Raw genomic sequence first — 25,559 nt, forward strand, 5'->3', positions numbered from 1 at the left:
GCGGGCGGGGTTACACAACGTCCGGCGGCTGGAGCGCGGCGGGCCGGCACCGCCGGCTGGAAATGGCGCCTTTCCTCTGCCGCCCCCCGCCCGCACGGCACAGCGCGCCGCCGTCCTCTCGCCCGACCTCTCCGGGCCTGCGGTGCCGGGACAGGGTCCCCGCGGGGCTCGGCTGCCGGCCCGGGGAGGGCGCTCCCGGCGGCCTTGGCGACCGGCGCTCCCTTCCCCACGGACGACTCCTCTGGGGGCTGCGCCCTGGGCCTCCCCCACCCACCCCCCGTCCTCCCCGGGGAAAGCCCTCGCCCTGTCGCCGGGCAGGCACCATCCTTCGTGCCCCTTCCCTCGCCCTCGGTGACAGGAGGCCGGCAGGCGGCTGGCGGGGCACCGCCGCCCCTCGCCGTGCGCGGCTCCCCGGGACGGCTGTGCTGAGGCGGGAGGGGCCCCCGCCGCCACCTCACACACTCCGCTGCCGGGCACGGAGCGGTCGCTCCCGACAGGGCCAGCGTCCGGCCCGCGCCCGCCTCAGCCGACGCCGCCGAGACGGACGGCGGGGGCCGCCCGGGGAGCGGGACAAGCGCCCGCCTGGTAGCATCCCCTGCGGCCGGGGCTCCGACCGCCCTGCCCAGGCGCCGCGGCCCGGGGGCGCCGCCGGGGCAGCGCTCACGGGACCGGCCCCGGCCGCAGGGGCCGGCGAGCCGAGCGCCCCCGGGGAGGGCCGAGCGCCCCCGGGGAGGGCCGGGCGGCGGCGCGCCTGGATGCCCGCCCGCCGCGGAGTGCAAACGGGCGGGGAAAAGTTTCTCCCGTGCTCGCCCCGTCCCTCCCTCCCCGCGCACACACACTCACACACCTCTGCCTTCGCAGGCGGCTGAGGGGCGCTTTCGAAAATTGTTTTCTTTCCACACCCAGTTCGCTTCTGACATCATTTCTGCAGGAGGGCGGGCGGGAGGCAGCCGCCGCCGCCGCCAGACGGTCGCAGCCCGCGCGGAGTGCTGCCCGCCGGCCCCGCGCCGCGCCCGCTCCGCCCGTGAGTAGCCTCGGCCGGGCGGGGGGCGCGGGGGTGAGCGGGGCGGGGGCCGGGGCCGGGGCCGCCGCGGCGGGAAGGGGGTGGCTTTGCCAGCGAGGGGAGGAAGAAACCGCAAAAAAAGAGGGAAAAATAAAAATCAAGGGGTTTGTTTGCTACAGACGAAATTTTATTTCGGCACGCCGGCGGCCGCTGTGCCGAGCCGTCTCTCGGGGCTGGCGGGCTCGCCCTAAGGCCGGCCGGGGAGTGCTGCCGCCGCCCCCGGGCGAGCCGCGGCCCCGGCGCCGCTCCCTGCCCCAGCCGCCCCGGGGCGCTCCGGCCGCGGGACCCGGGCGGTCCGCTCGGCTTCGGGGAGCGGGACGGGGCGGGAAAACTGGGCTCATGGCAAGTGACTCAAAGGCTGGGCCAAACCAGCAGAAAGTTCGCTGTCTCCACAGGATAGTTCTTTTTTTTTTTTTTTTTGATGTACTCTAAGTGCAGTTTGCGCGTACTACAATAACGTTTGATTGTTTTTGGCAGCTGACCCCCCCCTAGTGGAAGGAAAATACACTTATATATAATTCAGTGCAGATTTTCGGGTTATGAAGTTTTTGCCAGCGTTAAACGTTTTTCCACTTGAGTCGAACTACAGTTTTAATAAGCCACTCTGTCTTTCTCACTGGTGGGTTTTTTTTTCTGTCTGTAATGTCCAACTTGTACCCGGGAGGTTATGTGCCAGATACCAGACAGGCAGCTTTCAGTAACAAGGGTTGCTTGTAATATTGAGTATTGAATTTTAGAGGTCAGCTCCTTGTTTGGACATCTCTAGTGTACTGCTGTTCTTTCCTCAGCAGACATACTCAGGGCTTGGTTGTACTCACAGAATGCTGCCACCAAGAAACCTGCAGTTCGGCTTTCCGTTAATTTCTTGGCAGAAATACTTTGTTCACATGGTGCAGGAAGGTCTTTTTCCCCCCAACACTTGGGAATAATATGTAAATGGTCAGTAATTATTGCAGTTGAGCATCTTAGAAGTATCTTCTGACTTGATACAGGGCTGTGAAGAAACCCACAGAATAGCTGTAAAATACACACAAGATTTTCTTAGAGTTTTCTTTAGGAACTTTGGAAGTAAACAGCTATGGCTGGCTAATCTCCATCAAAAAAGAAAAAGTAGCACTTTCTCTTCACTTACTTTCAGACTCCGTACATACAGTGCGGTATGTTAACTATGTAAAATAAGCCTTCTTGCCTGCCTGAGCAGGTGTTTTTCCTGTCAAATAAAATAGTCTGTAATGACTCTTCCATCCAGACCTGCTCTCTGATGCTGATTTTGAAGGCTTTGCTGTCCAGGCAGGGTAGGGTAGTTCAGGAAAAGACCTGTGAGGCTGGACTGCCAGGACTGACATGGCAGCTGGCTGCAGAGATGAATAGGCAGGAACCCACACAAATGGTGGGGAAGTACTGGGCATGAGTTTCAATGAGGGGAGAAACGTGAATTGCAGTTTACTGGAGAGTCCAGCTGCTTTTTAGTAAGAGTGTGTGACAAATTAAATGCCATGCTAAGGAATGCAGCTGGGGTATAGGTACTTACCACAGCTGGTAACATCGAAGTGGGAGTGGAAACAAAGGTATATGGAAAACATGTTCACCAGAAGCTGATGTGAGTTTATTCAGTGTAAGATGTAAGGACTTGACCTTTGCTTCAAAGACATGGAAAGAAAGAACTCTTGCTATCCTCTGCATCCCTTTGTGAACTTGTAGAATAATGTTGGAGAATAGACTGTTGGGATACCTGGGGGAAGAGTCATCCTCCATGCTGAATAAAGATGTGTACAGATTTTATCATGTCAGCTGCATGGCTGACATGGATGTTACCAGGTCAGCTATCTGCCCATCCAGGAAACCAGGAATTATTCTGCTGCTAGCCATCAACATTAACTCAAGGTGAAATGCAGTAATACCATGAAAACTCTTAGGAGGTGATCAGTTTCTTGTCAGTATGCTCATTTGGGAAGGAAAATGGTCTGTTAATATCATTTAAAATAAAAACAACATACTATCAGTAGACAAGACACTACTGGTGTTGTATTCTTTATTTGTGGTCTCTGAAAAGACTTCTATCATAAGCACCCAAACAGTGTTGATTATGCTGTGGATCTGCCAGTGAGGAAAAACAGTGTATTCTATTTGCTTACACAGTTTAAAACCTTGTTAATAAAGGAAGTTGTTCAACAGACTGAGCAGGTCAAGGCTGAAGGCTGCTGCACCGTCATTCTCTTAGACAAGGGTTCTGTCTGAATTCTTAGATGCTGTAGTTACTGTTTCTGGCCAACATTGCTTAAAAGAAATTAACATCTCTACCTTCATCTTACACCTGCTTTCAGTTAATGCACTCTTCACCCCTTGATTTATTACCCTCTCTTGCTTCACAGTTGCCTTGTATCTTTCTCTTACTTCCATTGTCAGGGCTTTTGTTTTGTTGTGTTGTTTGTCTCAAGGTTGGTTCCCATCTTGGGTTTGACATTCCTACAATGATTGGAAGAATGTTGTACTGATGAGTCCCATATGGATATTTAGAGGAGCAAGACCTTCCACTTTTGCTAAGTGTATTAGTTGTAGTCTGTCTCCTTTCATAATGCTGTTGTCCTGTCCATTTAAAAATGAGATGGATGACAGCACAAGGAGACTCTTCCCTTTTCAGTGGTTTGTGTATATTTTGGTTTTCCACTTACACTTCAAGTTCTATTTGTGTCTTGAGCATCATGTAAGACGTGACACCACCACATATATCAGTACAAGGATGTATTTAATTAAAGAGATAAGTAGGTCTCTGGGGACAAGATCTTTTATATTGCTAGCTGGCAGAAGATGTACTTTCTGGGTCCTACTGCCATGTTCCTGTTGGAAGAAGACCCAGCAGAATGAGACACTGTGTTCTACAGGAACTAATAAGAAAGAGATTTACTCTGAAGTGTACCAAACACTTTATAGAAAATCCATGTGATACTTCAGCACAGCCAAATTTGAAAGTAGAAAGGAATGCACAGCTTTTATTGAAATCAGATTGGTCTCAGAGGGAAAGCAGGGGATACATAAGCACAGCACTAAGGAATTCCATTCATGGAGCTGTTCAACGTTTGTTAGGGTTTGTTTGGTTTTTGGATGCTCAAAGCAAACTGGTGATCTTTGTGGTGGGGTCTCAGTCTTCTCTATTTTTGTTGAAAGCTTTACTATTTTAGAGAGAAGATAATTTTGTAAAATATATTTCAGTATGCCAGGTGATGCTCATGACTTTGTTAGGAAGATAAGCATCTTAATTTTTAGAAAACAGATCTTGCTGGGTGGGATTCAAGAGAAAGCCTGATGGCCTGAATTCATCCATCAAAGGAGTTATTATTTCTTCACTGAATGGGGAAAATGTAATTACGCCTTTTTATTTTGCCTACGAAGTTTCATGGGCAGGTTTAATGATGGTATGTGCATGCCAGGTGAAGCCTCATAATTTGGGTGTGACCTTAAAATACAACCCTCTGGCTGTGTAGAGATGTTCACAGGAGTCTGTAGGTGGGGCAGAAAGTGGACTGACTCAAACACCCCTTAGAGATGGCTATAGGATATATATTTATGGTTTGCTTCACCAATTCTTAAACACTACGCTGTGTTTGGAATTGCACAGGCTGCAAACAGCCAAGGTGGGCAGTATGAACAATCCCTCAGGTGTTTAATGCAGGTGTTAAGTGTCCTGAAATACATCAAAATTATGGCCTTCTTCCAGGCAGATTGTGACCTTCCAAAGTCCCCAGATATCCGTGTTGAGATGCATATGCTGATGGTGGTCTCTGCAGTCAGTCTGCAGACTCATCTGGTCTCTAAGGCTGACAGTTCTCAACCATGGAAGCAACAAACCAGCTGCTTAATTCAAACGCAGAAACAAACGGAAGTCTAGAGACCGCGAGAAGAATCTAATGTAGAGCTGAAGAGAGCTGGCTGAGCCTGCCCATTTATCACGTGCCAGCATGCTTGACGGGGCCTTTACCTGGCACTGTGGCTAGTACGAAGAGATGTGGCTCTGCAGTGACCCAAGCACTGTACGGGCAGCCAGCCTGGTTGAGGTGGAGCCGTAGGGCAGAGCGAAGTTGACGCAGGTAGTAGCAGGAGGTGACTGGGCTCTGTTTGTATAGAGCAGCCAGAGGGTAGAAGAGCAGTGCAACTAGTGTGCTCAACTGTGCAATGAAACAAGTGTTAGAAACCCTTCTACCTGAACTCTAAAGTTCACATGGCAGCCTTTAAGTTTTACTTTAATTGCACCGATTACAAATTAGAATGTAAAAATGACATTCTGAAGGTAGGCCGAGCATTAAATCCAATCATATGCTACAGTATTGCTGTGAAACAAAATAGTAGTGGTTGTGGAAGAGTTTGCTCTTTTTATTTTATAGCCAACTGTTGTACTGTCAGTAGAGATGTATTTTCACACTCTTGATAGATGATGTGTAAACTCTGAAATAACTAAAACCAAAATTTCTCAGTACAGAGCTAGTCAAAGCCAAATCAAAACAAGCAGTTTGAAAATTTTACAACAGTGAATGTAACACATTTAATTGCTAGCAATTTCCATAGAGCATCTGCCAAAGTTAAAACAATATCAGCTTTCATTTCTACTGAATTAAACACATTGCTTTCAATCTGGAAAGACAGACCTTTTCTGCCTTTGTTTGTTGGTTAGTTAGGTGGAACAACATAAATCGCTCGAGCTGTTCTGTTGTATCTGGAATAATCTCTGGATAAGCAGCAGTCTGTAGTCAGTAGAGCTCAGGGTCTGAGATTTGCTCTCAGCACTGTATTAATGTGTGGAGTTAATGCTGCAGGTGTGCTTTTTTTTCTGCTTTTCATTGGATCAGACTGAGGATGAATTTAATCTGTCAACCTGATGAAAAGGTCTAGTAACATACTTGGTCTGTCCCTCCTTGCCCTGCCGAGGTATTGAACGGGGACAACCTTGACACCAAAATGTGGCCGCACAGTGATTGAGCAGGGGTGAGGCCAGGCCACACCTCAGTTCAGTTATTTGCTTCAGAAGCAGGTTCCCAGGAGGCTTCTCATAGCTTGAATAGCTTGTTGGTACACCTCCATGTCATTGTCCCAGCTCCATGAAACGGCCGTCTGATTCTCCAAGCCACAGGCAGGGCTGTGCCAGCAGGCTGCAAAGGGCTCTGTGGTTCCTGACCACCGCTCTTGAGTGTTGGGAGGCAACGGTGGCCCTTAGGTCACCCTCAGAAAAGGGGGACAGGCCTTGCTCACTCTTTGTAGCTTTACCGCCCACCTGAGAAGTGAATCCTCCCTTAAAGCTGATTGTATGTCGTCAGTCCCATGATCACCGCTTGTATTACTCCACTGTACAGATCAACAGTTGGCATTGCTCCCAGCATAACCTGAAGTCTTTGAAAGACAGGAGAGAATTCAGCAGAGTGCCAAGGGCATGGGTATCATGCAAAAGCATGCTGCAAAACATACGGAGACCTCAAAAGAAACTGTTGGGATAGCCTTCACAGGAGTGCAGAACTGGAGGGACCTCTTGGGTCACCAGGTCTACTGCCCTGCTAGCACAATCACTGGACCACATCATCCCTTTTTGTGGAGGCGGGTCTTTTTTTCCCATGCTATGGTGATTGCAAGGTTGTTCCAGAACCTGACAGCTCTAAGAGTTACAATTTCCATCCTAAATGTGCTCACACCTGATTTATAGCCATTTATTTTCATCTTTAGGTTAAACAGTTCTTTTTCCTTCCATGTGTTTGCCTTGACCTGCAAGCAAGCATATCCCCAGTCTGTCTTCATCTTTGAAAATGAACAAGTCAGAACGAGAAGTTCTTGCCTTGTTTAGCTTAGGAAAACAATCTTTTAGTACTTTTAGACCAGCTTGATTGTTAAGAAGGTTTTAACGTATACCACAACTTTGTTTATGCTGAAGTGGTATCCGGTGCACAACTTAAAGCAAACTGGCTGAACAGAGAGGATGCACTGAACGCCTGAAATGATGTGTGCTTTTTTTCAATTTCTAAGTATACAATTAAGCTCTACCCATACATACTTCAAGTTACAAACATTTTGTAACGTGTTTTGTGTTTCTCTCTGTGAAAGCTGAGAGAATACATTTATGTTTTGTAAGAAACCAGAAACTACAGTAGCCAAGCAGTTCCTTCTTTCAAATTACTGCTGGGTTTTCGCAAACAATATGTGCCCTTTGAGAACTGATCTCTTGAACAGATTGCTTCCATGGGGTATCTTTCACTAAAGCCCAGTTTTTGTTAGCATTTTTCCAAAGGCATGTGACTCTCAGCATAAACTGAAGGTGGATGAGCAGAAGGTGCAGGGCAGAAGCAACGACTGTGATGGGAATTAGAGATGTAACCATTGTAATGTGTTATTGCAACCATTGTAACCATTTCAGGTGTTATTTAGTAATAAGGCAGCCTACCTTACACCACTGTGGGTTCCATTGGGATTTAGAAGCAGACATAGAACAGGTTAAATCTGAGATTATGATTATTTAGTGCAAAAGTGCAGTTACAAGAAAAAGTGCATTAGGGAAAAAGAAGACTATATAAAAGATTTATTTCTGAGGAAGGTGCTGGTTTGTGCTGCTAGAGGAGGACAAACATTGTCTTTCTGCTGAACGCACAAAAACCTCTAAAGAGCAGTTTTGAAAAGATGAAGGCTTAAAGACTGTTATTCAAATATGCCTGTAGTCGAGGGTCTGTTGGTGTAGGTAGCTGGCTTCTGTACCTGCTAAATTGTCTTCTCAGCATATAGTGGTTGTTACATTTCTCTTACAGGTTTTGCTGGAGTGTTTGACTACATCTATCTTGAATCTTTTAAGCTTGAAGCTATTTTTTAGGATTTTCAGGTAAGACGTCACAAGGCTCATTTTCCCTGTAAGCGCCACTTCCCCACCCTGCGACAGGGCATTGTGTTTGTGTTTTCCCATAGGTCCTGCCTGTTTTCTTCTGCTCAGTCTGCCCACAAAGGCTTCATGGCAGAGTGACTTCCCTCTGCAGTGCACACAGTGGGGCCATAGTGAAAGGAGTGGCAGGGCAAGTCTAAACCCAGTCCGAACTTGTTTGCAAATAAATGACCGACAGAGTTACAGAAGTGGCAGCAATGCTGGCATCCTTAGGTCAAAACTTTATTAAAAACATTCCTAAGAAATTAGAAACATCAGCTTCTTTGGGTCTCAGTACTCAAAGCTAGCACTTTGCAGTTTTGCTGCAATTTTTTTCTTGTTTTTGTTTGGAAACGTATGGGATAGCAGGGTTATAATTTCCCAGACTTTGGAGTTCTGGCTTAATAGCATAGATCTAATGAGGAGGACAGGGTGAGAAGGAACGGAGGAAGTCCAGGGAAGATCTGCCAGGCCTAACTGTAAGCATGATCTGTTCTACTTTTGGTAACTAGGTAGGGTTTCTGAGGAGGAGCTAAGATTTAGTGTTTATGAAATAGATTCAGAAAGAGCTGAAAAGGTGCTTCAGTATTCCCTCACATGTAGGTGACAGGTAGGCCAAGAACATGAGCTTATTCACTGTAAGTTTACTATTGTTCAGGCAGTCCCACGCAGTACCAATAGGATGGACAAACACCCAACTGCCATGATAACAAAAGGCTTTATTGAGCTATAGGTGCACATTTATATTAATCTTGGTGCACACAAAAAGCAGATCTCAGGGCTTTGGTTGCAAGGCAAGATTTTCTGAAAGAAGCTGGATAAAAACTAGGTCGTACCATATCTTGCCGGTTTGTCTCCAAGCCCCTGTATTTCACTGTCAAAATACAAGAAGCCGACTGCTTTAATTGTGCTGGAGGTGCTGGGTCTTAATGCAGCCTGCTGCAAGGGCACCAACAAATCTACATCTGGCAGAATGACCCTACTGTCATTTTCTGCCTTTGAGTTAAAAAAGCAAACGTTGTAATTCACATAGAGCTCTAGAAAATACTGTGAATTAATTTTTGCTGTATTGATTTTTTTTTGCCTACATACAGTGATTGTGTGCAGGGAACATTGTTTCATTTCCTTCGATTTCCTTGCTTTGTGATGAGGGACTTTGAAAAGCAGCTGGAAGCGTAAGTGAGAAGCTGTCTTCCTTCCACATAAAATAGGTAGCACAAAGAGCTATGGGCTTGAGTGTGTTCTCAATGAACTGATTGCTCGTAAGCAAAAAGAGCTGATGGTGTCTGTGCCATCTAGGCTGACAGGACACTTAGCCCTCTTGATTCCAAGTGCAGCGTCAAGCAGGGGCCTGAAATTCTATTTCTTGAGGAGCGTACATTGTTCTTCATGCTTAGCTTCATACCAGGAAAAAATTGGGTGGGAGCCTGTCTGCTGCGTAGAGTGTTACTCTTATTTTGCACTTCCCTCCCAGGTTCCCATTCAATATTGTAGAGGTCTAGTCAGAGCCAGCCAGCACTTCTTGGAGGTTTGCTAGCTGGCTAAAGAGATCACTGGTTGAAAGAGGACATACTGTTTCTGTATTGACTGTTAGCTCTGTAATACCTGTGCATGAAAACAGGTCAGAATTTGAATCTACACCTGAACATGAAGAATAGGTCAGCTAGGGTCCAGTTCTACAATATATTTGATTCCCTGAAAACAGAGAATATGTGAGCACAAATACAGGGACTTCCACATCTGTTGGTAGACCTATATTTTTAATTACTGAATTACACCTATAAATACAACTTTAATAAAAGAGAAAACTCATTTTCTGTGTAGTTTGTACGCCTGTGAGCTCTAACAGTAGCAGCTCACTTTGTGCACTGGAGAACCATCAGTATGTTTTTCAGGGATTACTGGCAGCAAAACCTTTGCATGCTGTTTATAAATCTACATGCAATGTTAGCTTCAAGATTAGCACTCCTGTCCTATGAAATGTTTAAAGGCTGGTTCCTTAAAGTAAGGCTCCCAAGTCACCATCTAAAATGGAACGAGATTGCTTTAGTTGTATTTTCTTTTCTTTTCCAATATGCATTGATGACACAGGAAAAAAATAAAAAAGAACGGTACAAGGATGTGCTTATCCTTTCCAGACTTCTCCTTGCATGATAGAAGGATTCTTCTGTAGCCGATGGAAAGGATCCAAATGTGTCACAGCTGGGGTATGTGCACAGCAACACACAGGAGTGCGCAGAAACACTGAGGACAGTGAGGATGGGCTGCTGCGCTGAGCACTGCTGTCAGGCCAGCCTTGCAGCTTGGGCATGTGGCCAGGTTAACCCTGCAGCAACAAAAAATGACAGACAGGTGATCCAATAGAAATTACTGAAAGGATGGATTAACGTACAGATACCACAGACATGAATAGGGTCAGAGCAATAGTCAGCTTGGAGAACACCGAAAGGGAAAAGTGTAGAAAGTATAAGAGTTTGGACATTATCTGCCTTGTTTTAAGGAATATCACTCAGTAAATTTTATCTTGTAATGTTGGTGTTCCCAATTGTTAAATTAACTCAGGCTGAAGGAATAATGAATTTGGAGTGAGTTGTTTCAACTGGTATAATTATTCCCTTAGTGTTAAATTTCCTGATTTTCTTGTCCTTTATGTTGTTTGATATTTAGGCATTAGAGGATTGTTGAAATTCTCAAAGCTTTTGCTAGTTTGGGAGAAACTCTGCTGTCTGAACTTCACTTTTGATTCCAGTTCTGAGAATCACACAAGAGAAACAGGACCCTTTGTATTTGGTTAAAAAAAAAAAAAAAGAAAAAGAAAAAAGTTAACAGTATCACTCTGTTCCTTATAAACCAGGGAATTTTATGCAAGTTTAGAGACAATGGTACAGGCAAAACATGAGACAACTCCTAAGTTCTCTGTCATGAGACACCATGAGATGTGGCACAAGAATGCTGAGCAGAACAAAGTGATTATCATGTAAATCCAAACATCTTATGATGCATCACAAGATGACAGACTTCTCATGCCACCAGTATACAAGCTGTTTCTTCTAACTTCACATATGCAGACTTAATTATAGCACTGAGGGGCAGAAGAATTGATAATTAAGGCTTACTTTGATTCAGTTTTACACCAGTGACCTCAAGAAAGTTCAGCTGAATTGGATGCTTATTGATGGACCAAGGACTTGTTGTTCTAGTTGCAATGAAAAATCTCAGTGCAGAAAGCTGCAGGTATGGTAACTTGTTTAGCAGGATCCTCTACCCCTTCTTTTGGGTGTGTCTCTTCAGCACACTAAATATGGGTGATGAGCAGTCTGCACACCTCCAGCCTTGGTCTGTACAGAGCAGGAGCTGATCTGCGATGTTTTCACTGTGTTTCTAGGAGTATAAACCAGGATTGTCTGTGTTAAGATTTTCTTCATACATGGACTCAGATGAAGATGATCCAAAAAACTGACTTGATCTTAGGAAGTGAGGGCAGCAGACAATGTTGCAGGATAAGCTTTATCCTTCTCAATGCAAATGAGCACAGGATAAACATACTGTACTATGTACATGTTCCTCTGGTTGCAAAAATCAAATATGCACAAACACGAGAAATAGCCTGGCAGCAGAATTTAACCGCATGGGAAGAAAGGAAAGTATGGATTGCGGACATGACATCTGGACTGGAAAGTAGTGATAAACCTTCTGCTAACAACTGTCAAAGACAGTTTTCCTTTTTGCTTGTTTGCTGTACTAAACAGCAGAAAAAATTCAAACAGGCATGTTTCTTTGTACTGCTGGATGTTAAAGATAAACTTTATCTTAAGGATAAACTGAGGCTTTTTTTGCAGGGGGGTGTGGAGTTTGACATAGGGAGGCAATCCAGTTTTGTAAGTGTTTGCTTACTACAGTACAGAAATGATGGGAACTCTGGACTGGATACTTTTTTTTACTGTGCAGTTCTGTGATTGTCGTACTGTTTTATCTTGTAAAAAAGGTACTTGCCTCCGCATGTCTAGAAGATTATAGCAGAGGCCCTTCTTAGCCACCTCTTGTAAAGCACATCAGGCTCTCATAACGAAAGTGCAAATTACTGCTTCCAATAGTCTGTATTACTGAAAAGATTAAAGATAAGTGTGACTGCTGCATTTATCCTCCCTGTGCAAAATAAGGTAGCACTGGAGTATTACCCAGAAACAGTTCTTCTGCACTGATTGAAAAAATCTTTGTTGTTAATATAACTGGTCTTCTGTTTTCAATGTGTTTTGTGTAAGTGTCCTGCAACTTAAAAGTATTTGTGGGAAACCCTATTACCACAGCAAATCTGGATGTGTTCAGTAGGATTCTCATAACTTACTCTTTCTGGATTCAGTGGCAGTCTGCACTTCTAACTCAGCTGTACCTGTACATTTCTGCCTTAAAACATACTTTGTAAAGTGGTATTAAATGGTGAGGCTTGCAGTTGAAGAATTCATGTTGACATCCAATGTCATTCTTACTATAACCCCGAAACCTGTTTTTAATGTCAAGTGATGAGCTAAGTCAAATTTTATGTTCTCTTTTGTCAGAGCTGTGCTGGAGATTAGTACAGGGAGGTTCCTGAAATAGCTAGAGATTGACAGGAGAGCAGAGCTGGAAGGGGCCTCTGGAGGTCTCCAGTCCAGACTCCTGCTCCAAGCAGGGAGTTAGTTCAGGATGCTCTGGGCCTTGCTTCAGTTAGGTTATGAAGATGCCCAGGAATGGAGATTCCACAGCCTCTTGGGCCCTGCTCCAGTGCTTAATCATGCTCGTTGAATATAATTAATACATTTGTCACAATTGGAATATTCCTTATTGTAACTTCTGACTGTTGCCTCTAGTCTTTTCATCATGTACTTCTGAGAAGAGTGGCTCCATCATCTCTATTAAAGACAACTATAGTGTGTCCAAAAAGCTTTTCTTTTGTGTGTGTGTGTGTGTGTGTAAAAACTATTAAAAGAATTCAAACCATTCTGGGGAATGATGAACAGTATGTGCTGCATCATCCCAGTCTTCGTCCATGCCTAAAGGCAGTGTACTTAAAAATCATTACCACCTTGACTTGAGAGCATGGTGCATATTAGTTCAAATGATAGAAAGTAAAAAAAATTACTCTGCCCAGGAAGCTTTTTTTTATCAATACAAATATTCTTACCTATAATCAAGAGACTAAAACAGAAGAGTTGAGCAATAGTTCATTTAAGAGGAAGACTTCTGTAAGAGCAAGAAACCTTTTCATAGCAGCATGTATTAGCACTGATAATAGGGCAGTGCTTCCAAAGCTGCAAAACAGCAATGGAAAAAATTACTACAGAATCCCCTATCAGATCACACCTTGATACCAAATTTTTACTTGAAGAGTCTGATCGTTTCTATGCATCTTCTTAATCTAGTTGTTTGCAGATTCTTGTTCAGTGCAATAGTACAAAGTACTAGAGTCCCAAATTTATGTGATTTAAAAATGCATTTTCTGTTCTTAGTAACAACCCCTTTTAAGCAGTATTTTCTTGTGGCTGCATACATTAAATGTAAGAGATGATGGGATTTTAATCTAACCCAAACTGCTGATTGTTCTGTTGAGCAGAATTAGTTCAGCCAGGTTAAACAGTAGCGCTAGCTTATTTGTTCTTGCAAGTACCCTCCATTTTGGAAGAGCAAGGCAAAAGCTGCTGCCAGGTGGCATGCTGTTGGTTTGGCAAGCTTTGGCAGGACTTTCAGCTGCTGCTAAAAGAACTGGGAACAATTGTGAACCTGAAGAGAGCCCTTGAGAAACAGTTAATGTTGAATAAGAAACAGAAGACTACAGCTAGTATGCAGAATAGGATGTTACCAAAGTGTTCGGTTAGTAATAAATTATTAAAGTAAGAATTCTGAATGTTAATGCAAACAGTGTTCTCAGAAATTCTGCATGTGAGAACATAACTGTGTCCATCCCTTGCTCATAGAGAGAGAAAAGGAGCTGCCTGCCGCTAGGAGAGGTACCCAGGCAGACTGTCCTCAGAGGATCGGGGAAGGAAGGGCTTCTTGCTGAGGGAGTGGAAGGATCTTGAGTCTCCAAAATAAACTTTTAAATTCCAGCATTGTCTGGAGTGGAGGAGGACTGGTTGCTAATAGTCCCCCCTGAGAGATGAAGTCCAGAATTTCTGCCTTGAGAGGGATGCAGATACTGTAGGAGCTTCTGTGTCGTTGCTGGCTGCATCTTAGAAGAAGGAAGCTGTTCTTTGCTTCCTGCATACAGATTACATAGAGTTTAGCTGGAAGACCCTCCTCCCCTCATTGCTCCTTGCGCAGGCTGTGATGAACCAGAGACACTCCTTGGTCTCCACAGGAAGAGGATGTTGCTAGGAGTGATTGAAGTCCACAGATCTTTCTGTGCACTTCTGGGATCCCTGCTCAGGCATGACAGATTGGGTAACAAGTTCTTCTTGTCTTTTCCTGGTATTAATTACTTGGAATTGGTCTGTCTCCTTCCTTTCCCCCAGCGTATTTAATTCCTGTGTCTGTGTATAGTTGTTGTAGCACCGTGTGCACAGAAGTTGTAGCAGCTCATGAAAGGAGCCGTTGCCAGCAAGTCAGGAGGAAGTATCTAAAAATGGCTGTTATGAAGGTTCTTCAGGACAGAAACATCAAATTATTGTTACTGTCTTTTATTTTTTTGTAAAGACAAAACAAAAAGCTCTTTCATTTAATCTTGGCTTTATTTGGGTAAAACATAAAATGCCTTCTCCTCATCACCCATACATGTTTATCCATCCTGTTTGAAACACTTCTGTTTATGGCTGAACGCAGTAAAACAAAAACATTCACTTGATTGAAGATTAAGTGGATTTTTCTGTGCTAAGTCTCGATTTTGCAAGATTGGTTTTAATTAGGTTACATTTTTTTGTCTCTCTTACTTTATGATGCTTCATGTAATAAGATTAAATTGTATTGTTATTCTTAAAATAATACTGAGTACAATTTGATTCTCTCTCCTTATATGGCAGATGACTGTTGGCATTATTGTCTGCTTAGATACCATCTGTGCAACAAATGAAACTCAGAAAAAAACCCAACCACAAGACAAGAGAGTGCTGTGTGTAGACTAGTACATTTCACAATGAAAATATTTTGATGTGGCATTACACAAAACCACAAAATATCTTCTTTTCCTTCTTCCTTCCTTTCATTCAAGAAGGGCTCGATAGCGAGCCATGAATGACATTTCTAGAAGCAGAACTAGATTCAGAGGATCTTGAGTCATACAGCAGAATCGGCTCTTTGGAGGAAATTACCACTTCTGTTCTTTGTTGTGGCTGAGAAGGCAAAGTTTAACAGTGAAAAAAAGGGAAGGAATAAAAACTAGAGTAGCTGCTTTCCTTATTTTAGGATTTGACTTAGCTTTCCCATACAGTCATTCCAATTAGGTATGGATATAAGGTTATCTGACCAATTTTCATTTTCTCAAAAGCACTTTAATACTGTTTGGCTTTGCGCTTGTTACAACGTTGTACTGCAGTGAAATGCTATACTGCGGTGTAGATGTAAAGGATTAGTCTGGAACTTCTAGTCTCTATTCAATGTATTCATATGCTGTCTGGTATCTTTTTGTTTAAGCTTTGCAGAGTAGTTGTATTTTGGCCTGATGAGAATGCCAGTGGAGCTGCTTTAAAAATGCTGTCAAAGTAGTCCTTTTATTTGCTTATTCTCCATGTGGTTCGTGATTCTAGTAAATGGCAGTAGGGGAGAGAGGGTTACACATGAAAAAAATCATGGAAGTCTTAAAAAAAATAATAACTGCCTTTTTTTCTGGATATTTGCTGTGTTGTGTGAGTGGGATCATTTGACATAAGAGGATGTGTCCAAAGCAAAGAAAGTGGAGAAACATGTGTTCATGTACTGATGGGTGATAGCATGCAGATAATGCTACAGAATGGTGCACATTAAATGCAAAGAAAATATCTGCAAGACTGCAGATTCCTTACAGAATATAGCATATATTAATTGGCAAGATATACCAAGCAATTGTACATTTCTATGTATTAGTAACAGTAGTTTTTCCTAACCTATTTGTTATGTGCCCACAGATTTCCTGGGGATTCCAGTTCAGATAAAGTTTGTGGTTCCTTTGTACATAAGAATATTTTTTTTCATTTGAGATGTGAAATGGTAATAAATGGGTTAGATAAGGTATGAAGAGAATAGGTAGACTACAGAGGGTATTAAGGGACCGAACATAACATAACTAACTGGATTATTACATGACTAATGGGTTTATTCAACCCTACCAGTCAGAGCAATATATTGGAGAAAATGGTAGCCTTAAGTCATTCGTCAATGGATAAAACTTGTAACTACATGAACAAAGGACAGCCTACATGAAACCTAAGGTACGACATAGCTGTTACTAAATCTAGGAGGTAGTTCTTGATGCACTTAATTTTGTTCTACAAGCATCCTTTTGAAATCTGCATTTCTTCCTACTTTGAAAGCATAGTTGAAACAAGACCTTACCAAAGCCAGTGGAAATGGTAGCATCAGATGCAAATGAGGCTGTAATTTGAAAAGTACTCCTCTAGAAGTCAACATGAAGGAGTGTTTTCTGTGTTTTCTATCCTTGCTGGAGAAGCACACAGAAAGAAACTTCTCTGTGTGTTTACCCACTGCAGCCATCCCACTGGCAGGTTGCAAAATGCACCTCTTGGCTTCATTTCAAGTTGTGATTCATTTTAACACCAGTGATGCTAGTTACGTATCACATATAACAAACAGAAAGCTGTTATGCTGATGTGAAGTCTGATTACATGAAATCTTTTATCTCTGGAGAAAGAACGTGTGCTGTGGACTCAAACTGCGTATGATGTTCCTGACTCTAACAGCACCCTTGCTCTGAACTACACTCGTGCTGACCTTGACTACTCACAGCCACAGTGAAATAGCGTAGTGACAGGTGGATCAGTTAGCAGCTTTTAAAGACTGATCGTATATGCTCTTATTTTTAACAGATTTATCTCAGACTAAACCCTCCACAGATCAAAGATGTTGATTCTTCTGGCTTTCATTATTGTGTTTCACATAACCTCAGCAGCACTGCTGTTCATCTCAACTATCGACAATGTAAGTGTCATTTCTTCTCTTTTTCTCTCAAACACACAGGTGTTTCTTTGCTTCATAAAAATGAGGTTATTCTTCTCTAGTTGTCTTCAACTTACTTATTGAAAACACGTAACTTTGTTCAGCACACTGGTTTGCTTATACCTTTTTGTAACAAAAGTGCCTTGAATACACGTGCTGCTGGTATACCTGGGTAAGACAGTACAAGTACATGCCATACATTTGTATGGCATTATGTTATAAGCCCACGTTATGCAGCTAATCTTCTCCCCTGTGAGATACTTGGCCAGGGAGTATATTTACAAATACTACCATGCTTGCAGGGTGGAGCTATGGGACTTGGTTCAGCTAGATATGAGGAAAAGGGGGGTGAAAAATCTATTGTCCTTTAGTGTCAAGTACATGAAGCCACATAGCTCATGATTAATGCATGGAGCTAATTTCAGTCAAGGTATGCTTTGCCTCAGAAGTGGTTGTCCAAGATGCCCATTAAATGACGAGAGACACCGTGAATTTATCCGTTTCCATTCAGTTAAGCAGTTTCAGCACAAAGTTTTAGAATAATTTATGTTGCATTCTTTTCAAATTTCCTTTTTATTTTTTTGACCAGAAAGAATTTACCTTCCAGTATTTGCATGTAGCTCTTAATTGAATGTTCCTCTTTCCGGAACAGCCCACTATCTTGATTGTTACTCTTAACTGTGCACTGGAGTCTTTCTTTCTCTAATAGGTTCAGTGTATGTACAGGCTTTTAGGATTAAAAAAATTGTCTGCTGAAAATACTTTACTGTACTCAGTGAAGCTGGTTTGAATCCCATAGTCTTTTCCAAGACTATGCTCCAAGTGAAATGATGTGTTGCCCACAACTTTTTATTGCAAAAATTGTACAAGATCAGATGTTATCTTTCAGTTAGCTGGTTGATTTGTTCCATGGAAGGAGGTCATTAATTGAGCACTAAAGCAGGTTGTCTTACCCTGCTCCTTTGAATATTTAGAAAGCTAGGACAGTGGACAAAGCAACTTATTCTTAGTTCAGACCTGCTACATACAAATCAAATTATTATAGAAATAAAACCCCATGCCCTCTGCTTTGTGTCTTTAGCAACTTTTAAACAATTACGAACTTAAACTGTGTAACCACCTTCTATTAAATTTTATCATCTTCAGAGGCTTTTTCTAGTAATGAAAATAACTCTGAAAGGATTATATAGTGCTCAGAGCTGAAAAATAATATATTGAACTTGGACAGCAAAATCCAAATGAATGGCATCCTGAGAAAGTAAAGCTTTTTCTTAACACACAGTGTTACTATTACACATATGCCTACTATCATAATATATTATAGTTTTTATTGCAGTATTGTTTGCAAAGCTGCACAGTAAGCTGTGAGGTTTCTGGAAGGTCTATTTGAGCAGCAGATGCTACCAGGAGTCATATTTAAAAGTCGTATTTTTCCAACTCTAGTCAAAACAAAGGCCTGGGTAGCTATCGGAATGGGAACGGGTTTCCTGAGGAAATGCCACTTGTGTGGGGTACTTGCAGCATTTCCCAGGCTACCGTAAAAATCTGTTCAGTCACTGTAGTACTATTTTGCATTAAATGTTAAAATATCAAAACAGAAATACCACAGGAGGATCTTAAATTTGTTGCTAGCCACTTCCAGTCAGGTGCCATAGTGTACATACTGCATTTGCACATTGACAGCACAGCTACATTAAGTTGAGATTAATTAAATTCAATGTTGGGAACCAGAAAATTTATAAAGGTCTTCTATTTCATAGATATATACCCTGCTATTTCCTGCGAATTAAAAAATGCTGTGCCTTTGAAGAGTTGTGCATCCTAAACAGGGTCTGGGTGAATAAAGCAGATCTTGTCTAGGTGTCTTAAGGAGTGAGCAATCACTGACTATCCAAAATTTCTGCCCGAACAGTGGAAAATCCCTTGTGCTTTGGGAAGTTTAAGGTTGCCATCTCTTCCCTTTTCTACTTTACACAGGTCTAAAATGAAAATGACATGTGAATAATGATATACCGTTTATTCCAAAATGCCATTAGATCTCAAATTTAGTTTGAACAATTAATTATCAAAACTGAACAGAATTTTTTTCCAGCTGATGCATCTGATCAGGAGGCACTTGGACAGCGAAGGAGTTTTGTGGGTTTGTGGGGTTTTTTTTCTGGTAAGAGCCCTTTACTTTTATTTTGCAGGCCTGGTGGGTAGGAGATAATTTTTCTACAGATGTCTGGAGAATGTGTGCCACGAATATTAGCACCTGTATGGCTATTACTGATCAGTTCAGAGGTGAGTGTCTCTCCATGCCTACGTCTCAGTTCCTTTAGCAGGAGATCTGGTGAAATTGCTATGAAATTTGCAGGGGCAATAATATATTTGTTCAAAAAGCTGCATGCTCTAACTGCTTAGGTCTTCTAAAAACTTTAATACTGGCTTTTCAGTTTAGAAAAGCAAACTGTTTCAACAGTTTCTGTAAGAGGAAAACAGAGGGAACTGTCAGGTGCACTTGAAAGCCCAGTGCAAGAGAGTAAACACAACTAAGAACGAGTGCTAAAGAGTTGTTAAAAAATTAGATCAGGTAAAAACAGTGAAGTCATCTGAAAGTGTGGCTGAAGTGGTAGAAATTGCCTCAGAATTAAACTTTAACTTCCAAAGAAGAACCTAAAAATACTGACTGCATACAGGGATGGGGGAAAAAGTGGAAGAAAGTCAGAACACAAGCTGAAGTTTTAACAAAGAGGACTTAATAGACAGCACAGCCCAACATCCTGCTTTACAAAAAATAAAAACATTCTCAAATGTTACATTTACTTTATTTCTATACTTTCAATCTTTGTGTATATTAAAGAGGTAGATTATTTGTATCCATAAAGTAACTTTGCTTTCCAAGTATCAAGTTGGTTTAGAGCCTATCTGTGCTGCAGTGAGATGACCCATTACACACAGGCATATCTAAGCTAACACGAATGTAATGAATTTGCATTTGATGTCTGTCTTACTATGCATTCATTGAAATTAGGTACCCACACTAGCTAGATTATGAGTAGCTCAGGTATGTCTGCTGTTCACAGACCTACTAACTGCAGTGGAGCTATGCTAGTGGAGAAGTGCTGTAAGGAGGTTATCTATGTAGCTTAACTTGGCCATATTATTGCAGCAAAGTTACACAAAGCAGCTACATGTAGTTACAAATGTATTGGTAACTTTAGCTCCTAGTTATAGGCAAGTAATTGACAGGATGAGAAAGCTTAGTCAAAGGAATCTTTTGTGCTGAGCGTGGATATCCTGTCTGGTTACATCTTACTGGATAGAGCTGTCTCCAGGTCTGGTCAGACCCTCGGGTCTGCACTTGTAAGCCATTTGGGACACCTGGCAGTTTCACTGTGCTTTTAGTACATAGATGGTAGCAAAGGATGTGGTGTGGGAGAAACAGTCTCTTCAGTATTTTTATTCAGTTTTATGAAGAGCTTTTAAAAGTCCTTAAACCACTGGCTGTATTAATACCAAGGAAGCAGAGAAGAACCACCGTAGGCAAGGCATGCAGAACTGGTTTGCTGTATCTGCTGAACTCCTGCTTAGAGAACATAGCTCTGCCCCCTACTCATTGCAGGAGTAGGCAAAGAGAGAAACTGTATTTGTAATCAAGGCTGCTTTTGTTTTTGCAGAATATCAATCAATTCAGGCTGTTCAGGCCACCATGATCCTATCTACTATTTTCTGTTGTGTGGCATTTCTGGTTTTCATTCTTCAACTCTTCCGTCTAAAGCAAGGAGAAAGATTTGTGTTAACCTCTATTATCCAGCTCCTGTCATGTGAGTGATTTTTCAACACTTGCGGCTTTAATGATGTTTACACGAAAGTAGGAAGGGGAAGGGCAAAAAGGTTTCAAAAAGAATGAGCTGCATGAGAAATTTGTAGGGCCTTTGGGGTCATAGCTTATCCCTCGTATTTGTTTGAACAGTGAACTGCTCCATTCTTTACTATTTAGGCAGTTAAAACATGGATGACATCACTGCTCAGAATAAAGTAATTTAAACTGTGAAGGGAAAGAATCTGAGATTCTGAACTGATTGAACAAATTAAATAACTCTGTAATTGTTACAGGCAGGTGCTTCCTTAATTTTTTGTTAGTCTTTAAAACTATCCAGATGTTTAGAATCATTTTGTGTTCATTGCAAATGACATAAATACACAACAGCACTTCAAATTTAATCCATGCCAAAGAAACTGAAAACATGTCCTGAAATGCTCCCGGTTTAGTTTGAGGACGGCAAATGAGTGTCTTCTTCAAAAAAAGAACATTGGTGGAAGCAGCTGACAGAAGAGAGACAATGAATAGTTGTTATGCATATCGATAACATTTTAAGATGCTAAACTTTACTATTTTCTTCCTCCTCCAGGTCTGTGTGTTATGATTGCAGCTTCCATTTATACAGATAGGCATGAAGAACTACACAAGAGCAATGACTATAGCATTGACGTTTCTGAAGGCCAATATGGCTATTCCTTCGTCTTAGCCTGGATTGCATTTGCCTTTACTCTGATCAGTGGTGTTATGTACCTAGTATTAAGGAAGCGTAAATAAATGTCAGCAGCTAGTTATTTCTGTCACTACAGTACAAAACCAAATTCCAGTAACCATTTTGTATATAATCATTTACATGGTTTTGTAGTAAAGGTATTGTTTCTCTAAAAATGTACTGTGTTCTTGATATGAAACAGAATTAAAAAAAAAAGGCAGGTTTAATGGAATGCCTGGCACCTACAAGTCAGGGGCCTGAGCACGACAGAGCCAAGTTGCTTCTTTTACATATTTCATCATCATAAATGGTTTTCCCTTTACTAGACATTAACAGTTTGTTCCTGGCCTCTAGTAGATTACAAATGAAGCCCATGCCAATTAATTTGTAAGCAGTATGCTAACTATATTCCTGGACCAGAGGTATCCCTTTGGGATGGGATAAATATAGGGGGAGTAAAAAATGAGGCCCAGATCACAGTGAAAAAGCGAACAGTTATAAAAGGCCAAAGCTGCACTCAGTGCGTCTGTTCTGGCAGAGGACTAGTGTTCTGCTATTTATCATGTGCAGTAAGTGTCATCAAGCTTTTATTAAAACCACTTGCTTTGCAGAAGTAAACAACTCCTTTTTGTACTCCAGCAAATGATTCTCTTGATTCTCTTTCACATTTAATTTAAGCATAGAGAGCCTTTGGCGGGAGAATTTACCAGCAAATTCACTGCACAACTTGGGACCGGAATAGTCTGAGCAGTAAGGAATACCCCATTCAAGTTCTATATCCCTTTATTTTTGCATTGTGCATAGTCTTTCTGGAAGGAAGAAAAGGAAAAAAAAAAAGTATTACCTTGCCTACATCTGCAAATTTCTAAGCAAATTAGTGATCAAGCAATGCCAAATTTAGGTTTTTACAGCCAAACTGAACATGTTTATTACACCGGGCTTTTATGATATAGTGATTTCATGGCTAATATGTCATTTACAAAAGCATTCCCCGAGTCTGCCCATTAGGAAATTTTCCCTTAAAATATTCATTCTAAATTCCTTTGTGGATTTTACTTGAACTAGACACTCCTACTAAATAAATCAGAGTGCAGTTACTATGCTTATGAATTCCAGGATAGTTTTTCAAGATAAAATGACTTGGTGATTTTTATTTTTCAATAATTTTGTGAGATAAATCTGTACTGTAATACTAGGCTTAACTGCTTAGCAGTGTAATACTGGCTTTGGCTGATGGTGATTTTGGAGTTGGGAGATGAGCGTGGAGAATGAATGAAGTGGCTTTTTCTGGTTAGTCACAGCTTTGATGCTTAAATATAGATTTGACTTTGTAAAAGCACTAACCATGTATTTATTTCAGTGTATTCACTACAGCTGGCCCAATACACAGGCAATAAAAAAGTAAATAGGTTTTGAACGAGGTTTTGCACTTAATGTAGAACAAATTTGTTATTATAAACTAGTGTAGCTCTACTAAAGTCGATACTTAACTGCGTTATACATCAGCTGATGGTCAGATAATTCACCCTTGATTCCTCACAGAGTAAAAGTTCAGGTGCATAACAGTATAGGAACTGTCTCCAACATGAGTAATAGGTCATATAGTTCCATCTCCATTCCTTGAACATCCTAAAATGCTTTGGCATGTACTACTTGTCTTTCAGGAGCAAAGAAAGCCCAACAAGACTCTTAAGAAATTAGATGAGTAAGCAGGACAACACATTGAAAGTAATAATAATAGTAAAAAACCCAAATCAGTCTGAGCAAAATGCATTCTCACCAGTCTAACATGATGCTAGTATTTTGTCAGTTTGGGTTTTTTTTTCTCTTAGTGGGAGTGCTCCGAATTTCAAGAATTATTTTTCCTATTTTTTCCTCCTTTCCAACCCTACTTTTTAGAGAAGTGTTTCTACCATTTGCTGAATACATTTCAGATTCAAAACCTGAATTTTGCTAGCAAGCAAAATTTGTCTTAAATAAGCAGATGCAGGTTTAAGGTTGAAAGCAGATAGACTATTAGCTAGGCATTTTGCTAGTTTTATTCAAACATGAAATAGTAAGGGAAATTCTTAAGCAAATATGGATTAAAACTATCTTATATCTAGAAGACAGTCCTGTAAAATTGTAAGTTAAGCTGTTATGCCACTGACTTGAAGAGATGCTTCTTCAGTTTCTTGCCTTGATAATGCTCAGGTCATTTATAGAGCAAATATTTAAAATAAAGATGTATATATACATGAACACACAGCTTAATTCCACAGTAAAAGATCTGTCCCTTTAATTAAAAGTGAAAAGCATGCACACCACAGTGTACAAACAGCAGCATACACATGATGCCACATAAAACAGAACAGATGGGAATGTTCTGCATACCAAGAAAACAAATGCCAAAACAGTTTGAACTAGAGTTTTAACAGGACAAACATATTTTAGGATATTCTTTCTACTTGATATGCCTTTAAAATATACCATTTTCTATGCTCTATATATTCTGAAACTGTACCTGAAAATAAAGTTAAAACAAATTCTTGTACTGTAATAGCAAGCTCGATACATTCAGCAATCTGACCTTGTCTTTAAGCTTGGGATATATTTACACAATGTTGGATAAGAAATAGTTGAGTATTTGTGTGAACAGGTAAAATTAAATTCTTCCTGCCTGTACTAGAACCACAAGCTGGTTATTTTTGTCCTTTGTTGAAGACCTTCCAGGGTAAGAAGAGAAAATGTGAGTGTATTGAACATTTAAGTGTATGGTGTCAAAAGAATAGCTACTGAGTAATGCAAGATCCACAGATGCTCTGATAAGTGGTTTACTTGTAAGGGTTTTTTTCATCATTTGCAGAAACAGCTGTGTATTTAAGATTAGGTTGAGTGCTGCCCTGACCATGTGAGAAAATAATGTTAGAAACAGGCCAGTGCTTTCTATATCTGCTCCAGTCCAAGCTTCAGGTTTGCACTGAGATGATAAAGATACAGATGGGTTTGTACAGATTGATCCAAAATGAACCCCCCAGCTCCCCAGAAACAATTTCCCAAGCCCCATAAAACTTCTGCCTTCTAATCATAATGAACAAAAGGGAAAAGTCTAACCTATTAAAATATTCACTAGCAGCTGTGAATCTACTTTGACGCTTTTTTACCTGGCAAGTAAGCATCTGAAAGGAAGTACAGGAAACAGTCTTGGAAAACAAATCTAGAACATTTATGTTGATATACTTTTTTAGAAAAATATGTATTTTTTTGATGTATTCCATCCGGGACAAGAGAAAATGAAGATCTGCACTACTTTGCTATTGAGGTATCTTTAAAAAAAAAAAAAGCATTGTAGGTGATAGGCACTGTGCTGCTTAGGCATTAACTATTTTATTACCCCAGCTACATCAACAATTCATTTTACATGGTTCTTAATGGCTTCAAAGTAATGGAGGGACTACAGCAGTGTTGCCTTATCTTGAGCATTGTGGAAGCTTATGCCATTTAGCTAAACAGACAAACCAAAAGAATCCTTCTTATAATTTCTAAAAATAGGAGTAAGATGAGCCACTACCTTTCCAAACACTAAAGAGAGCTAAGATCCCTAAAATCATGGTTCATCAATGCCACTGAAATAAAGAAAATAATGAAGCTGAAAATTTTTTTATATTTTTCGTTTCTTTCATATGTGCAATAATCCCCTCTGAAGTAATAAGATGACAGAAAGTGAAATGTGGAAGTAAATTAATTTTAAAAACAAGACTTCATTTTCAAGGCTGTAGAAACAAGCTTACAAAATTAACGGAATAAAGTTCCTAACAGACTGTAACAAGTAGGAAACATAAGGAAATTAATACTGTCTGCAGTACAAATGATGCTTTGACTTGGAATGCACTGAAAGTAACAATATAGTACTTAATAGTGGAGTAATAGTAGACCACTTGTTAAGGTAGTCTGGATCTTCTAAAGAGTTTTTTAAGGAGTTGGAGATTGTATATCACAA

General features: G+C 41.3%; 1 protein-coding gene across 4 annotated transcripts; it reads left to right on the top strand.

The window, feature by feature from the left end:
- Positions 1 to 317: 317 nt before the first annotated feature.
- EMP2 (epithelial membrane protein 2) lies at positions 318 to 24,269 on the top strand. 4 transcript variants are annotated; one of them, XM_075515153.1, is made up of 7 exons: positions 318 to 1,024; positions 7,840 to 7,910; positions 9,041 to 9,121; positions 16,937 to 17,048; positions 19,256 to 19,349; positions 20,726 to 20,872; positions 21,461 to 24,269. In XM_075515153.1, the coding sequence occupies exons 4-7, from the start codon at positions 16,971 to 16,973 to the stop codon at positions 21,643 to 21,645; spliced, it is 504 nt and encodes a 167-aa protein (XP_075371268.1). In that variant the 5' UTR covers positions 318 to 1,024; positions 7,840 to 7,910; positions 9,041 to 9,121; positions 16,937 to 16,970; the 3' UTR covers positions 21,646 to 24,269. The 4 variants fall into 4 exon arrangements, with proteins under 4 accessions (XP_075371268.1, XP_075371267.1, XP_075371265.1 ...); XM_075515152.1 differs by lacking the exon at positions 9,041 to 9,121 and having other exon boundaries at positions 319 to 1,024; XM_075515150.1 differs by lacking the exons at positions 7,840 to 7,910; positions 9,041 to 9,121 and having other exon boundaries at positions 319 to 1,024; positions 21,461 to 24,267.
- Positions 24,270 to 25,559: the final 1,290 nt, after the last annotated feature.

This window comes from Mycteria americana, chromosome 12, assembly GCF_035582795.1.
Source record: "Mycteria americana isolate JAX WOST 10 ecotype Jacksonville Zoo and Gardens chromosome 12, USCA_MyAme_1.0, whole genome shotgun sequence".
Taxonomy (NCBI): Eukaryota; Metazoa; Chordata; class Aves; order Ciconiiformes; family Ciconiidae; genus Mycteria; species Mycteria americana.

What these genes read in the sequence shown, in the direction of transcription:
- EMP2 (XM_075515153.1), top strand. Translation starts at nt 16,971, where the DNA reads ATGTTGATTCTTCTGGCTTTCATTATTGTGTTTCACATAACCTCAGCA. An exon ending in TCATCTCAACTATCGACAAT is followed by an intron (nt 17,049 to 19,255) that starts GTAAGTGTCATT and finishes TTTATTTTGCAG; the next exon opens with GCCTGGTGGGTAGGAGATAA. An exon ending in TATTACTGATCAGTTCAGAG is followed by an intron (nt 19,350 to 20,725) that starts GTGAGTGTCTCT and finishes TTGTTTTTGCAG; the next exon opens with AATATCAATCAATTCAGGCT.